At 42.7% G+C, this 17,774-nt stretch overlaps 1 protein-coding gene across 3 annotated transcripts in view; it reads right to left on the minus strand.

Annotated features, from left to right (window-relative positions):
* epha7 (eph receptor A7) overlaps window positions 1–16,590 on the minus strand; it is a 252,648-nt gene extending 236,058 nt beyond the window's left edge. For all 3 annotated transcript variants that reach the window (XM_080192638.1, XM_080192637.1, XM_080192636.1), the window contains exons 1-3: window positions 16,385–16,590; window positions 13,498–13,562; window positions 6,701–7,370 (exon numbers count right to left, since the gene is read on the minus strand). In XM_080192638.1, coding sequence (XP_080048764.1) covers window positions 6,701–7,370; window positions 13,498–13,562; window positions 16,385–16,481 — 832 coding nt within the window. In that variant the 5' untranslated portion in view covers window positions 16,482–16,590. The remainder of the gene's footprint in view (window positions 1–6,700; window positions 7,371–13,497; window positions 13,563–16,384) is intronic.
* Window positions 16,591–17,774: the final 1,184 nt, after the last annotated feature.

Genomic DNA, 17,774 nt, shown 5'->3' on the forward strand with positions numbered 1-17,774 from the left:
AGGTTAGCATAATTAATTATGTGTTTATTTTAAATGATATCACGTACTTGAAATAAATTAACCCCCATACTAAACTGCAGACACGTCTGACTAAACTCAATGAGGCATGCTATTTGCTAACTCCTCATGTGCTTCTCTCTACATTCAATGTGCAAACTATATAAACCGTCTTGCTTATTCGTGTGGTGAAACAATGTAATGGCCCAGAGTTTCTTGGAAAGTTGCAGCATAACTATGGCCTAAGGTCAATCTTTTTTGAAGAAATGCATGCAGATAACCTGGCAAATCATGGCTACCTGTGAATTCTCTTGGTCATTAGGACAGTTTTGAGTTAAGTCCATCCAAACGCCACTCAGTTAACTGACACAACTGAAAAACTGGCTGCTGTTCAACAATCACCTATTTCACATCAAAATTAATCCTACGTTTTTGAATATTTTCTAACAATTTTTAAAAGTTCTTCTTTGATGAGGCATGATTTTACCATCGTGTTGCGCCCATTTTCAGACGTGAAAACTTGGTAAAGTTGGACATGAGGCAAGTAGCGTGATCTCTGTCCTCCTCTGTGCTGGTTCTCCCTTAACCAAAGCCCGAAAATGGCCGCGATCAGGACCGCAATGACTATTTGCATGCATTTAAGTTAATTTAATGGGCTGCATGCCCATTAAGATATGTAGGTTTGAGGAATTAGTGGGTAAAACATGTAGGGTAGGGCCTGGGTGGGATTGTGTTCGGTTCAGGCTCGATGGGGCGAAGGGCCTCTTTGTGCACTGTAGGGATTCTATGATTCTACGATTTCATTCCTCACCGGCATTTCTCCCCTTACCACTGCATTCACCCATCCAGAATTAGCATGAATCAGACACGCTCTACACAAGTCCAATTCAGGTGCTCCAGTTAGTGAGGAGGAAACTGCCGAACATCCAACAGCTCTGTCCTTAAGATCGGTTGGGTGAGGTGGGAAGTGGTGGGGAGGTGGTGTTTGGGGGGAGGAATGGGGGGTTCTGCTGCCACTCCGAGAATGGGAGGGTCTGCTGCCACTCTGCCTGAGATCACTGGGGGAAGGGAGGCCCGCTGCCATTCTGCCCGAGATCAGTGGCGGGGAAGGGTTGGGGGTGGGGGGGGGGGGGGGTCCACAGTCACTCTGCCTGAAATTGGTGGGGGGGAGGGGGAGGGTCCCACGATTGGTCTGGGTGGTGGAGGGATGGGGAGATAATGGGGTCAGTAATGTTGTGGGGGTGGGGCATGTCTGTGGGGGTCGGGGGAGGCATTATCTGGCCCGGGAGCAGGAGCAGCATTCTATCGTTTTTTTTGCGCATGCGCAGTTGGAGGCGCCGATCGGAACTGCAGGGTTTTGGGCGCATTAAGTCCCACCCACAGGTTTGTGCAGAACGATTCAGATTCACTGATATTTTTTCAGGCAGAGTGCGAATGGGGGCACCTGAGAACGCGTCTAAAAGTGGGATCTGAAACACGCCCAGCTTCAAGTCTGCCCCGCACTTAGAATCAAAATGGTAAAATAGGGCCCTATGTATTTCTAATATCTTTGAATGATATTTTCTTTGTATTAAAATATGTTACATTATAAAGAGAAAAATGCCTCAAGATTATTTCACAGTTTTAGACATGTACAAATGATGATTTGACCACTTCTTGAGGAAGATAGCATATGATCCATACTTCTCTCAAGCTCCATTTCTTTCACACTTGTCCTTATCTTTCAGCATATCCTTGTGCGTATCTTAGGAAATTTGGACATAAGTTTCCCATGGCAGGATCAGTGTTATGACTGACATAAATGGTGGCATTATTTCTACATAAATGCCACCCAGAAAATACTACAGTATTTTGTTTTCTCTGTGATCAGTAGTCCCTTCATCCCTTACTACTTCATCCTAGATGACAACCTCTGCAAACACAACACAAAGTGGCTGATCAGCTCCCAGGCAACCATCAGTACCAATCAGAAATCATAACTGGACTGCCAATGATTTTGCTTTACAATTCATGAGGAGATCCCAAGCACACATCAAACTCCCACAAATATCAGTGATAACCTGTTTGTATACTGATGATTGAAGGGTAAACCCTGGCAGGACACCAAGGTAACTTCACTGCTCTTTTACTAAACGGTGCCACGGGATCTTCTACATCCATCTGAGAGAGCAGAGGATAATTCAGTTTAAAACGCATCAAAGAGACAACATGCTTCTGACAGTGTAGCACTTCCCAGGTGCTGCTGTGGAATGTTAGCCAACACTTTGTGTTCAAGGCCTGGATTTTCCATCCTCAAATGGAGACATTGAGAATATTCCGGGCTTAATCCATCCACCTTGTCAGAAAGTGCTCACAAAGACAGAATATTCAGTGTGTGGACAGGGCAGAGGGTGTAAACTGGAGTCAGGCCCAACCAACCTAGGAAAAAATTTGGAGACAGCTAAATGGGACTCCAGAGTGCTCATCTGGGTCGTTTAAAAGGATGGCTTTGGTGGACGGGAACTTGGTCCGATTAAAATAAAAACATAAATTTCCTCCATCCCTTACCCCTCCTCATATTCTGATGCCCCATCCATGTTACCTCATGCCCACAATACGCCATCTATGGACCGTTATGCCCCATGCCAAGGTATGTCCACCAAGCCCCAAGGCCCCTATGTCAGACTATGTTCCTCCCCACAAACCCCATGCTCTCTATGACAAGTTGTGCCTCTATCATCACCCTCAACAAGGGGCCTCGGCCCTATTCAAAGCTACATCCTTGTACCAACTCCCATTCGTGCATCATGCACCCTATGCAAGCTGCAGCACTCCATCCCATTGACACTTCCATGTTTCGGCTCTCAGAAGAATGCAGCCTGGCTGTAAGCCCAGGAATCCATTTTTCTATTGAATCTTCAACCCCAGAGAAAACATTGCTTATTGACAGCTCTGGGTCTCTAGCCTCTGCTGTCAATTGCAAGAAGTTTATTTACACAACATTAAGAGATTTCAAAGGCTTGCAATTTTAGCTATTGAAACTTTAAAGGGCTTGGATTATTGGCACTTTTATTGCCCCGGTGAAAGGTTATAAATGACTTTCTTCAAAACGCTTTTATTCATACATCTTATTGTCACTATATAGTGTATCATTGGTTCAATATAGCGTATAGGTCAATAGGTCTGGAAATGCCACAGTTTGGCAAAGGGGGCATGGGAGCCATTACAGGAGAATGAAGGAGCATATATTTGTATGGGGGTATAAAGGGCTTTATGATTTTTTGGGAGGGATGAGGAGGACCATTTGAACTTACCTTAAAAAAGATTCTTTCATACAACATATTGTTCACAACATCCCTGAGACTCCATGACCCACGACTCACTGAAAACCTGACACAACTCTATGAAAATTGCAAAGGACTAGAACATGCCTATCCTTACAATACAGCTAGCCAGGTCAGGAGTTCAGGTTATGTGCTTTTGACCAGAACCGACCTGCGCTCTTAATAGGCACTTCCATATATTAGACTGCCTGAGAATGGGGCCAGGAATCCCAGAATCTGGTATCCATGCCAGTTTTAAAGAGCTTCCAAGTCAGCCCAACTCAGTGAAAAACCCCACCCCAAATCTCTGGATTTAGGTTTGAACCCACAATCTTCCAATTCCCAAGCAAGAGTGCTGCCAACTGAGCTATGGCTGGCACAGTGAAGTCAAATGTGACCCAAACGTGACAATAGTTCATGTCTCCTGGCCATGGCTTAAGCTGGAAACAACAGATGCCCCATCCACTCAATACTCACTTTGGACACAAGCTGTAAATCTTTGCCCCCATCCCTCAAACTTGCATCACATACATCAATAACGTAAAAGAATTCAACACAACTGGAAGCTTACTGCAGCAACTTCAGGACAAGTAAAACACTGGTTAGATTTCTGGCTGATATCAGTAGCATGTCTGTATCCTTAAGACACACAACATCTTAGTGCTTCCTGTAGAATTACAGTGACTACATTCCTAAGAATTTTATACATGAGGTTTGACACTTTTTTTGGAAAGGCCATGAGCAGCGAGGAATATATACGGACCACAAAATTTGATCAAAAACCCAATGAAAATGCATGGATTCACTGAGTGGAGAGATATCAGTATACCGAAACGACATCACATAGAAATACTATTATAACACACAATTCGAAAAAAAAGACATACGGTTTAAGAAATATTTGTTCTTCTGTCCTGCTTACTGTGAAAACCAACAGTTTTTGCTCAATGCTTTGCAGTCAATATAGATGGTGATTATTTTCATGTTGTCAGCACTATTATTATCTACATTCTGTTAAAATCCTTGTTCTTTCTAAGCAACATTAAATCCGCAGTGCCTCAAAATGACAATATGGTACGGGCTAAAGAAGCTTATCTACAAAAGGAGTTAGTGTCCCATTTAACACTGACCTGTATTGAATTTTTTTTTTAGTTTTCAATGCAGATCCGACATCAGAAAGCCAAAACTTTTATGTAGACATGTAGCATTGCCCTGTGCTCTTTAGTTTCACTGTATGATTAGCATGTGCAAGCAATCCCATCATTCCTGTCTGTAAATATTTAAATTACAGAATCACAGAATGCTTACAGCACAGAAGAAGGCCCTACGGCCCATTGATTTGATTTGATTTGTTACTGTCACATGTATAAACATACAGCAAAAAGTGTTGTTTCTTGTGCACTATACAGACAAAGCATGCCAAACATAGAGAAGGAAAGGAGAGAATGTAGTGTTACAGTCATAGCTAAGGTGTAGACAAAGATCAGCTTAATGCGAGGCAGGTATTCAGAAGTCTGATGGCAGCAGGGAAGAAGCTGTTCTTGAATCGGCTGATATGTGTCCTCAGACTTGTATCTTTTTCCCATTCGCTGCGTCGATGCTGACTATCTAAAGGAGTGATTTACCTAGTGCCACAACCCCACTTTCTCCCATAACCTTAGAGTCTTCCCTTACATGAAATAACTCCAGTCTTTACTGAATGCTTAGATTGAACCTGCCTCGACCATGCCCTCAAGCAATACATTCTAGACCCTAACTGCTCGCTGTGTGAAAATGTTTTTCCTCATGTCACCATTACTTAGGCAGTAATCATAAATCTGCGCCCTCTTTTTCTCAATCCTTCTAACAATGGGAAAATTTCTCTCTTATGCCATCCAGACCCCTCATGATTTTGAATACATCTATCAAATGAATTAAAGCCAGTCAGGTTTGCAGCATAATTTTGCCACAGTCTTCAGTTCTGTATTAGATATTGGAAAATGACTTACTCAGTTGTTAGAACTGGAAACATTTAGTGACAAGCTTGGAACCAGGAGGATAATAAGGTAAGGGGGTTTTTACCAAGTTAAAGGGTTAAATCTGGAATACACTTTTCAGGATTTTTAAAAATGTACTTTTACTTTTTGGCCGGAAGTCTCTGGTCTCACAAGCCCTGCTAGCGAGAATGGAGAATTTGGTGCTCAGCCAAACCTCCGTTCGCAGCCGAGAGACCAGGTAATCCCAGTCGCAGACAAGGTTAGAGAATTCTAGCCATTATATCGCTTTTCATAAGAACATAAGAAATAGGAGCAGGAGTAGGCCATCTAGCCCTTCGAGCCTGCCCCGCCATTCAATAAGATCATGGCTGATCTGAAGTGGCTCAGTTCCACTTTCCCGCTTTCTCCCCATAACCCTTAATTCCCTTGCCTACCAAAAACCTATCTACCCGTGTCTTAAATATATTTAGCGAGGCAGCCTCCACCACTTCAATGGGTAGAGAATTCCAGAGATTCACCACCCTTTGAGTGAAGAAGTTCCTCCTCAACTCCGTTCTAAACTGCCCCCCCCCCTTATCTCGTGGCTGTGCCCTCTAGTCCTGCTGTCCTTTCTGAGCGGGAAGAATCTCTCTACCTCAAATGTCTATCTGCACATTAGGAATTATATCCAACAATCCAAAAATTTAAGATTGATTCTTAGAAAGTTCCCTTGTCTCACCTTCATAGGAACATTGAAAATAGGAACATGAGGAGGCCATTCAGCCCTTCAAGCCTGCTCTGCTATTCACTTGTGATCAAGGCTGATCCTTTATCTCAATGCCATTCTCCCACACCCTCCCCATACCCTTTAATGCCTTTAGTTATAGAAATCTATTTCTTTCTTAAATAAATTAAATGATTTGGCCTCCACAGCTTTCTGGGGTAATGAATTCCACAGGTTCACCACCCTTGGAGTGAAGAAATTTCTCCTCAACTCAGGCCTAAATGGATCATCCGTATCCTGAGACTGTGGCCCCTTGTTCTAGACCCCGTCCCCAGCCAGAGGAAACATTCTTCCGGAATCCAGTAGCCCAACCCTGTCGAAACGTTATACATTTCAATGAAACTCCCTCTCATTCTTTTAAACTCCAGTGAATACAGGCCTAGTCGACCCAATCTCTCCTCATGTGACAATCCTGCCATCCTAGGGATCAGTTCAGTGAACCTTTGTTGTAATCCCTCTGTGGTAGGTGTATCCTTTCTTTGGTAAGGAGACCAACACCGCACACACTATTACAAGGCCCTCTACAGCTGCAGTAAGACATCCTTGTTCATCCTTCAATTTTTGTAACAGTTAATTTCTGGAGATGGGGGTTTCTGGACATATTTATAAACTGTTTTGATAAATGATAGGTGTACCATTTCCATGCAAAATGGACCACTTACCCTCGCATTCATCCCCTTTCTGCTGAAATCCTGCTTTGCAGATGCACTTGCCAATGGGCACCAACCACTCCCCCTCTGCACTGCAGTGCATCTTAGGAGGGTTTTCTGTTTCCTCTTCTGCGTCGCTGACACATGTTCCACGCACCTCGACCAGGGATGAAAACTCAGATCCTGTTACTGTGTCTGGGAAAATTGCCAAATTTTCCACAATAGACCAACACTTCTTATAGTAAACACGCACAGACACAAGGGCAATGCAGGCGCCCACATCCTGGAAGGCCAAGTAGAATCCCTTTTTCGACAAAGGCCCGATTTCTCGCACCTCTGTGTTAAGTTTCATTACACGCTCTCCAAGGTCCCCTTGAGTAAAACTTTCATCAGCTGCAATAGTATCTATTTTGAGGTACTGACTCTCTTTAATGTTCCAGCCAACATCTGAGTCACTTTCAAAGTAATACAGGTTAAATGTCTCCTTGCATGTCCCCAAGACTCCTGGAATGCTATTACAATCCCTCAGGGTAAACTTCACCTCCACAAATATCCTCTGAGCATTGCCTCTTGCAATCCAGTTAGTCCGCAGCCAGTTGTTCTGATTAGGTTCCATTACTCTGCACACCTGGTACGTGCGGATAGGAATGTAGTTCTCATCTACTCCGCTGATCTCTTCCCACTGAAAGACAATAAGACAAGATGTTACCTTACTACAGCATAACAATAAACAGAGCAAAATGTCCAAAAAAATAGATTTTGTTAGTTCGTAAAATCTGCATTTTGAAACATTAAATACAAACAGCATTTACACAAGGACTCCTGAAAAAGATCAGAACCAAGCATTGCTACTGCAACCTGGAATATTATAACTTATTTCCTGTCCTTCACAAACCAGCCAATGTTTTACACTGGGCAGGTTTGGAATATTGGGACATAAAGTTTACAATCGAAGTGCTGTGAATGGTTATTGAAATGGGGATTTTACAGAAAAACTTCCAGATGAAAGCGACTCATACCAAACTATCCAACATTTCTAACTTCCAACAAGAAATACAGTTTTATCTCAGCTATGTCAGCTAATACTCTACTCGGTAATACTATCATTAAGCTATTTTTACACTCTGTCTACGAGATTGCATTTAAAGAAGCATCAAGATAAAAATCTATCTTATAGTAATTCATCCAACAATCTGACAGCAAAAGCAAAATATTGCAGATGCTAGAAATGTGAAGGAATTGTTGGAAATAATCAGCAAGTCAGGCAGCATCTGAGCAGAGTTTACATTTCAAGGAGAGGTGACCTTGACTGGGGTCAGTTACTAATTGCCCACTAAGATCATTGATGAGAAATTTGGCTCCAGATCTCAGCCTGTCCCAGGAGATTTTTCTCAGACAAATTTTAACTGATGGAAGATCATACGTGCTTTGGCGGCAAGTTCTCAATCTGATTTTTAGCATAGAACACTCCTCTCCAGGACTTCAAATCTTTTAATATGGTCCTAAAATATCTCTATATCCTGAACATTCATTCAAGGTTCTTTGGGCAAAGTATCAAGAAAGATTTTCAGTCGAGCACATCAAGTGACTCTCACTCTCCTTCAGCAAGTGCATTCTATTTTCTTCACATCAAATAAGGATAGTTAACTGTCACTTGGTATTGCAGTTACTGGGATCTAGATTATCAGGTCTGTCCGTGGACTGCACTATTTAGCTTATTTTGGAATATTAATTGTTTAAAAGTGTTTTGCTGTGCAAATTATCTAAGTGCCTCCATCAAAAGGCTAGATGAATTTATCCAAGCAGTAGCTGCTTCATGAAGACCAAGGAGGACATAAGTCCTCCAATCTATGTTATTAGCTGATCCTCCATTTGACAATGTCTGAGGTGCTACAGTTTATCTCAATACCTTTAGGTTAAGGTGAGGCTAATCATAGTATTGTGTCCACCTAAATTTCTATACCAGAAATACATGTGTGAAGGTCGAACAACAAAAAGGGTTCAGTTTGACTGCAACATGCCATGCAGTTAGAGCACTATGTATAGCCTCATGTATAAATAATGGCTGCTTGAGCAAATTATTAAAACGAGATGGAACTTTATTCTAACAAGTGATTGACAAACCTAAGAGTCACCAGTGTGCTGGAGGCCTGAGAGGGTGCACTCTGCGTGGCAGATAATGGGAGTCTGCCATTTTGTCTGGTAAGGTTACACAGTTGACTTGGCTTAGCACTAAACAAAAGTCAAGGAAGGAATTGAAGCACAGCTGCAAGTGTGAGCTGTTGGGGATAGAGAAGATCAAAACCTGGAAATGGTTTGGTGTCTTCTTTCATTCAGAGGGGTCTCAGAGCAGGTCCTTTCTTCACAGGGTTCTCCATACAGTAAGATGCAAAAAGTGAGTTGGGATATGAACAAGGCCTCTCTCATATTAGTAAAATGATGAAGATTTGCACCATGCCTAATCCACTGATATCCATGCCCAACAAGGTTGTAGGGACAGAAACCTGACATTAAAGGGCTAAGCCCTTCCTCTTTCCTCATTTCATTGCAGAGTACCTATTCCCAGCTGCTGCAAACAGGAAATTTCACAATGATTTTTTCAGAAGGGTGACTGGCAAAAAAAGATTAACATGCAAAAAAGCAGGAACTGAAATGGGTCATTTCAAAGATATTCCATGGCCTTTAAAACTAAACCACAATCTTTTCAACCTCAGGAAGTAGAACACGGGTTTTTTTTTTTAATTTATAATTCTACAGTATATTAATGTGCCTGAACCTTGGCTAGATGAACCCATCAAATATAACATGCTCAAGGTTCATTAGCATCCCACTAACTGCAGCCTAATAAAAAGCTTCATAAGTTTTTCTTTCCAGGCATATGTAGGAAACCAAAAGGCTAAATTGCACTTTATTTTTTAATCACGTCCCTATCAGTCATTGTATTTGCAGATATTTTCTGATTGAGGTCAATACTGACAAGCATATGACTTTCATGTTTACAGCTTATAAAGAGCTTTCCCCAATCACACAGATAGAAGAGTGCTGCATTTTCAAACACTGGGCCCTACTAGAAAAAGTGTATGTTATGAGAAAGCAAGGAACACTTGTTCTCAAAGTTCAGCTTCTGTACCTTTGAGCTATACTGGGAGAGAAGTTAATTTATGAGAAAAGTTAATTTGTGAATCAGTGCAGAGTTAATTTCTCCCGTTCCTGTCCTAAATTTCCATTAACGTTCCCTGCCCTGCAAAAGAGAGATTACCTCACTTCATTTGCACAAGGCCTGATTTTACAACAATTTATGGTTGAACCTTACGCCTCCGTTTGTTTCCTGAGTAACTGTACAGTACAGGTGACCAACTGAAAAAAGGTTATTACTTTATAAATGTAAAGACAATCTGGAGAATCACCTTCACAATGGGTTAATTGTAATTACCAGTTTTGTGAATCCAGAACCAACCAGCTGATAACCTATGTTTTTATCAAAGTGTCTGAAAAAGCTGGTAAATTAAAATGTATGCAATATCAGGAAAAATACTTGTAGGAAATAATTATGGAAACTTAAATAAATAACAGAATAATTTCCTATACGTATTTTGTTTTTAATCATAGCCTATTAATAGTGTAGGAAAGTGGAGCTGAGATTTTAAGGTTAGTTTTCATTAATATAATGCAAACCCAAAACAGCCAATATACAAATGACTGGCAATGTTCTGTTTTTATATTGGTGGAGTTACAGCATATTATTACCCAATATGCTTTAGTTGTATTTTTACACATGATATCATAGATGAAACACCTGTACACGTCAATTTGCTCAAGTTGTCATAAATGTTACATTCTGTGGTTTATTAGTCATGCAGACTTAATTCACATTTTATCTTTACTGGGCTTCCACAGGATACTCGGTTGATGACTTCATTTCTAAAGAGTAAAGTAGGGCTTTATTTAGTATTGCATTTTACTATTACATAGTGGGTACTTGAATGAGAAGTAGGCTCAAATTAAGGAAAAGCAGGCAAGCCGGGAACAATGAGAGCATCAAGCAATACCTGTTGGTGGTGAACGAAGTAACTGCATTAAAGGCTGTCATGTGAACCAGAGCAAGCAGAGAGGAATGTTCCGACTAAAACACAGTCTAAAGAGACAAGCTCAAACAACAAAGCCACTCAATACAACCACCTTTTGCCCAAGTAGAGGCTCTTTTATCTGGCTGCCCCGAAGACAAACTGAAACGTTTTTGAAGAGCTAAGTAACAATCCCTTCTAAATCCTATTTATGAAGAGCCCCCTGTAATGGTGCAGGCAACTTCTGGAATGTCCAACGCATTGACATCAATTTACCTCAGACAAACAACTCTGTTACTGAAGTCCTTCTGCAGATTCCATATCACAAGATTTGCAAGGCTCTCAAATGAGGCTCTGCTGGGTACCTGACTGCAAGGTACACAAGCTAAGTGAATGATCAGCCTTCATTTTTATACTGCAGTGCCAGGTGAAGTGACTGCTTATACGGTGTGTACAGTTGCTCTGACATTGCATAAATAGTCAACAATTTTACATCCCATCCAAGTAGATAGGAGTTTAAAACATGATTGTTTTGAAGGGAAGTGTCAAAAATGGAAATGCTGAATGAAATTCAGGGAATTCAGGGAATGGTGGGAAACCTTTATTTATGCATGGTGAATTCAGTTGGTAGATTGTCTTTTCATCTCTGTAACATGGATTTAAATATAACCCAGTCTGGTGGGATAAAAATGCTCTGCTTGGATGAATTTGAACATAGTTCCTAAGGGGCATGGGCACATGACATAAAAAAAAATGCCCTCTTCAGGAAATTGCCTGAGAGAAATTCTAAAGGTGGCTGGTGTGGAAAGTGATAAAATTCATGCTGGTGAACAGGTTGAGGCATATTGCTTGGTAGTTATTTTATCTATAATTTACCTGAGTTTGGAACTGTTGCTACTGAAATTGGACCAAGAAATGAAAAATATTCTGCTCCTAGTATTAACATGTCTCATGCTAATGAGGACAGAAATCACATTCATCAAAGGCAATTGAAATATAATTATGCCGGTTTGATCTAACTGATTATCACGAAACAGCCACATTGTTTTATATACTTTCTTGTTGTTGAGATGTTAAACAAATTGTGCTGAATTATAAAACAGACGATTGCTGTCAATCTCACAGCAATTCCAACGTGTTCAATCCTGTGATTCTTTATCTTTGTCAGCTTGATTTATTAGCAGTGAGGCATCACATATTTATCTAGATTAATTAAATATTAATATTAAACTTGAAACTTAAATTAAAATTAAACTTTCTCAGGCAGTGTGTGTAATTTTCAAACACAAGGTAACTCCACACATTGAAAAGTAGCACTCACTTGCTATGGAAAGTAGTTGATCAATACCAATGATTTGTGTGCTTTGATTTAATCAAAACAAAAATTATTTTAGTTTGCTCGAGGCATTTTACTGCAGGAGTTTATGTTCTGTGATTTATACGACAAGCCTGACCTCTGGCCACAACAAAGGAAGATGTGCAATGTTGCATTGCGCAAAGAAACTTCCAATGTGGTGTTGCAAAGAGAAATAAAACATATGACCAATATCAAATGTTCTTAATTTTAAACTTTTAAGTTTAAAGTTTATTTGTGTCACAAGTAGACTTACATTAACACTGCAATGAAGTAATGTCACACGGGATTTTGTACATACAGGAGTGCAGAACAATTGTTAAGTGTCTTTGCATCAAGAGAATCAGCACATAATTGAAGCAAAATGAGTATTATTCAGATTGGCAAGAGGAGTTCTCTGCAATAGCCATTGCTTCATTTTTTAATGCATCATTTATATGGTAATTCACAAAAGAACAACACTTTCAATTTGGGGTTCAATCCAATTTAAAAATTATCCTGCAATCTCATTTTTTTAAGAATAAAGCTGGTTTTAGCGTATCTGTAATCCAGAACTGGCTATAGATTGATTGTGGTGAAAATGACATCCTCCCAGACCCACCCCTCAGGCAGCGACATAAACAGGACACAATCCAATCAGAGCGAAAATTTAAGACGAAGTCTGAACAACTTGCAATCGTCGTCCAGTGATAAACCGCACAACCATTGGCAACTGCAGTGCCTACTTGTCTTAATTTCTAGAATATAATCTAAAGGTTTCAATTTGTTCAAGCGCATCTACACATTTTCATTTGTTATCCATTTAGCCAGTTGGTTAATAAATAAATGTATAACTTTCTTATTCTTTTTTTAGTATCTAGTATATTTTATAAGAAATATATTTGAATTAATTGGCTTAAAAAGTACAGTTCCAGGGAAGTCAGTTACAGCAAAAATTCCCAGAATCAAACCAAGATTGCGCATTCCTTTCTGTCACCCCGAGTAGTTTAAAGCGGTAATCAACAAGATCACCCCGGAGATAAGAACCATGTCAGTGTTGGTGTGTGTATCGGAAATCAATTGATTGGTATTTATTCAATTTCTATTTGTCCCAGATACAGGCGCTTCAACTATCTACGTCTTGGATTGTATCATTTACGACTGGCGGCTGCACATTACAGACAACACCTTTAATTCTAAGAGGACTTTAAACCAGTCGATCTCCTCGCTAATTGAGACGGGTCTGTGGACAGACACGCACTGTAATGAACTGTACTGAAGTCCTCTTGAAAACTCAGCGCCAATGGCAATGATACATGTTCCGCCCTTGGGGGTGGTTCAGGTTAGGACTCTGTGCCATTGGCAAATCTGGGTCATTTGAAAAGGGTTTTATTTAGAGACGCGAGGCTTACCCCATCGGGAGGAAACGAGATCCACTCCAACTCTGTCTGTTGTGCTTTGGAATCCAGCAAAATAACTGCCAGGGAGAGAGAAAAGAGATCACACGAGAAGAGTGAAACTGCAGTCACCTACTTACATCAGATATACTAAACGGGTTTATTTTGGATCAATTTGTGTACCGTTTGATAGACACCCTTAAAACAACATGATTTACCCAAGCGATGCACGGCTGCCACTATAGGTTACGTTGGTGTCAACAAGGGCATTCAAAACTATTGTTTTAAAAGGCAGTGTTTAATTTCAAACGGAGTGTATAAAATCTACGTTCTCGGCGTGTTTCAAACGGGGTTAATTTTTGCATCTTAGAAACCGCCTCGTTTCCCCGTTCAGTCCGTTGTTCATAAAAAATAAATAAATATAATGATTCCAATGAATTAAAGACTTTAAATTCGTGCGTGATGTCCCTTATTTATTGCGGTGCTTGGCTGTGCATGTCCCGAGAGAGGACAGAAATGTATCTGCACCGCTACAGCCTGTATGAGTCTAACCATCCCAATGCATTTTACAGTGGGGGGGGGGGGAGGGATGGGGCGCAGCTACTGCCTTCAACCGAGACCGCTCGCTCCCTGAACTTTCCTCTGACTGACGAGAAATCCCTGCCAGTCTCTCTGGGAAAAAACGGGTTTTTGGGAAGGAGGAGGAAAGGGGAAAAGAGAGACCATTTAGCCGGTGAGGTTATTCATTTCCGATCGAAAGGGAATCCGATTCTGGCGTCCGGGCGGCGTCAATCACAGGGACTCTCCCCATTGAAATAGATTTCGCGTCTAGTGCCCCAACAACAAGACATTTTAAACCAGCCCAGAACGAACTTTTAGCAAAACAAAAACTGACTTCAAATTGTCATCAAAATAGGGGGATAAAAACGAATTTGCAGTTTGTGTTCAAAGTGTGCTGACAGGTTAGGATTGGTGTGATTTTCCTTGCAGTTGGGTTCTACTTTATTGGAACATTTTTTTTAAAATAAATTCACACTAAATATAAGTTACTATCAGTCCTGAGCCACTGATTTCTCTTTTCTAATGATTCTGTCCCGATCTTTCTTGGAGAAAGTTACTATTTATTTAGATCTACCTACGTGCTGTCCGGTCAATGCACGGGGAGGTGACAAGAATTGGTTTCCAATGAATAAAAGTGAATGAAACAAATTTCCTGAGAGTCTGTCTCTCGCCACCGGGAGAGGATTGGGGGCGGGGGGGGGAGCTGTGGGGCAGGCGGTAGGGGGGAGAGAGAAAGGGTTTTTTCTAGGGGGGGCGGTTGGAGAAACTCTTTGCCGATGGCTGTTTCTTCCTCGGTTAGAGTGGGCTGGCCGAGCGCTGTGTGTCTTGTTTCAAGGTGTAAGAGACAGGCAGTGCGAGAAGAGAAGCTGCAGCCCGCCTCCAAGCGACAGGTAACTGACACAGTCCCCGTAAGCCCAGCCACACTGAAACACCCTCACTTGCGAACTGCACACTCACTCTCTCAGTGGGAAATCACGCTTATTTCACTCCACACCGCGATCTGTTTAAATCCCAAATTGACCTTACTCATCAGCACATCTTTCCTCTGTGTAAAGATTTAAGGTCGATGAGAACTTTGGCAGAAAACCCCTTTTCAAAGGCGGCCAGTGCAGTTGGAGCCGGGCTAGCTGGATGGTCGACAAGTAGAAATTTCACTCAAACTCGTTGAGATTTCGGGTTTTAATCTATCTTTCTATCTGTGTCTCAAGCACAGGGGCAGTCCGCTGGAACTATTCACTCTCACTCACCTTCCCCCAGCACCAACTTCACACAAGTTTATCGTGTGTTTTGATCTATTCTCTCCAGCATTTCCCCTCCACCCCTGACTGCAAGGCTGCGGCGCTCCCCCCACCCCCGCGCTGGCGACGGGCGAGAGGTAAGGGTGGAGGGATCTGCAAGGTGAAATGTAGCAGTGGGTTTGCGTAGCCCAGTTTTATAGGCAATGTGTGAGCGAGATTTGTAAACTGCAACTCCCTCCCCAGCTCACACACTCCACAATGTCAAAACTTAACTTCTGCTCCCATTTCACCCAGCAAATGTGGCTGGTGTTTTGAATGGCACGGTTTGTCTGATGGAAAAGACCCTCTTGCAGCGGCGATGAACTCCAGACCTTTGGTGAAAGTTTCATTTTGAAGTACAGCTCGCAGCGTTCACAGCTCGGGGCTGTTTGGTTGAGGGATGGAAACTCCGCTTCACCCAAAGTCCTCAGCTTTATTAATTTATTCTCCCCCTGCCCCACATTTTGCCCATGTCCGCATGCTTTGCAGCGCTTTCCTCCTCTGGGAGGGGAGGGGGGGGGGGGTACCACTGAGAAAGCTCTACAAAGTCGCACTTTGCCACCGCAGTCTGGGAGCCAGCCTGAATCTCACTGGGATACAGCTTCACACACTGCACTCACCCCAATCGGCGGCGGACACACGAAAATATGAATGGAGAACCAACAACAGTGGCCCGGGCACGGTTTGATCCATTCATTCACTCTAAAGTAAAACGCATCTGTGTGAGTCCTTCTGTCCCCTTGTTTTTTGAAACCAAAATCAAGTGACAGCGAGTCTGTGAGGAGGGTGTAAAATGCAGAGTGCCTGTAATGTGTCTCACACAATCTGACCAACGCTATTCTCCCCATTAAACTGGAGGCTGGCTAGATGCTCCGGCTGATGTTACAGCTTAAAGGGGCAGAGCCGGGAGTTTGGAGGCAGCCCGGTGGAGGGAGCTTTCCACTTGTGCTGTCCCGTCCCAAAGTAGTGAATCGCTCACGGGCACCTTTAGGGGAAAAAAAGGGGAGGAGGGGAGGGGGAATCGGAAAGTCTTTAATTTCTCTCCTCACTCTCCAGTTTCTTACCTTCTCTGGCAGCCTGTGTTAGATGGGTGAGGATGGTGCTGAGCACAGAAATGCAGCCGCAGATAATCCAGAGAGCGCGGCTGAGCTTGGAGCTCATGATGCTGACACCGGTGGCTTGTGTGTGTGTTTGAGGAGCTGTTTCTGCTGCTGCCGCTGCCGCCGCCGCCGCTGCAAAGTCAGAACCCGTCCCCCCACTCTCTCCACACACGCTTTAGGTCCCAGGCTCTGCTAACAAGCTTCACTTCCACAGACTCAAATAGCGGGCAGTGCTGAGTGGGGGCGGAGAGGAGACTTGTCAATCAGCCGGCCCCGGGGTGTGAGTGACAGCAGCAGCAGCCACCCAGGAAGCGCAAGATGTGACAGAGCTGGCTCTTCAAGCCCAACCGTGCCACCAATCCCAGTGTGACAAGGGAGGAGGGCGATCGCTCTCTCCAATAGGATAACCCTGTGTAAAGTAACATGCGTGGTGTCGAAATTAAAAAAAGGAGGGGATTTTTTGGGGGGGTTAAAAAAGAAATCCAGGATTGAAAATTCTTGCAGAGCAGTTGTAGTGAGAAAGTCCACACTTGCACTCTCCACCTCACCCACCCCCACCCCAAGAGACACCTGTGAAAGGGTCACTCCAACAAAGAGCCAGGGCAACTAGATTACATACTTCACTGGGGTTAAAAAGTCACCTCCAGAGAGTTTGCAAAAACGAAGCGGGGAAAGATATAAAACAGATACACCAGGGAGTCAGCCCAGGGAGTCTGTCGAAATGGCTAGGAAGGAAAGATGTTAAACAGTTCCACAAGTGAAGGAGCCAGCGCACTGAGTGAGGCTCAAGTCAAGGAGGGCTGAATTGATGAAGGGAAGTTACTCCCTGCAGTGTGTGCGGACAAATGGACTGGGCAAGGATTACATGTATTTTATTTTAATTCTTTGCTGAAAATAAGCAGTCAGGTAGAACTACTGTTCCTCGGGCAGTCCTCCCTTCCTGTACCCCACTGTGAGTCTGCACAGTAAGTGTCAGTGTCCAATTCTCTCCCCTGCTGTTCTCTGGAGGTATCTTTTGGAGGAGGACAGCAATCAGAAGCCTCACATTCTTATTCCACCCCCATCCAATCACCCACCTCCCGCCCCCACCTATAAGACAGGAGGAGTTCTGTGGCTAATCCCAACATCTCCGGCTGAGATCACAGACTGGAAATTGAACTTTGGGTCATCCTGTGTGGTTTGGTCGCACAGCAGACAATGTATTTACCCACTGCCCATCAGGGGAGCATAACAATCATAATAGCAACCTTTACAATAACAGACTCTAACGAAGGGTCACCCAGACGCAAAACATAGGGCCCAATTTTACCATCAAGTTGCACCCATTTTTGGGCGTGAAAACTTAGTAAAGTCG

The sequence above is a fragment of the Carcharhinus amblyrhynchos genome, chromosome 7, assembly GCF_965287045.1.
Source record: "Carcharhinus amblyrhynchos chromosome 7, sCarAmb.v2.hapA, whole genome shotgun sequence".
NCBI lineage: Eukaryota > Metazoa > Chordata > Chondrichthyes > Carcharhiniformes > Carcharhinidae > Carcharhinus > Carcharhinus amblyrhynchos.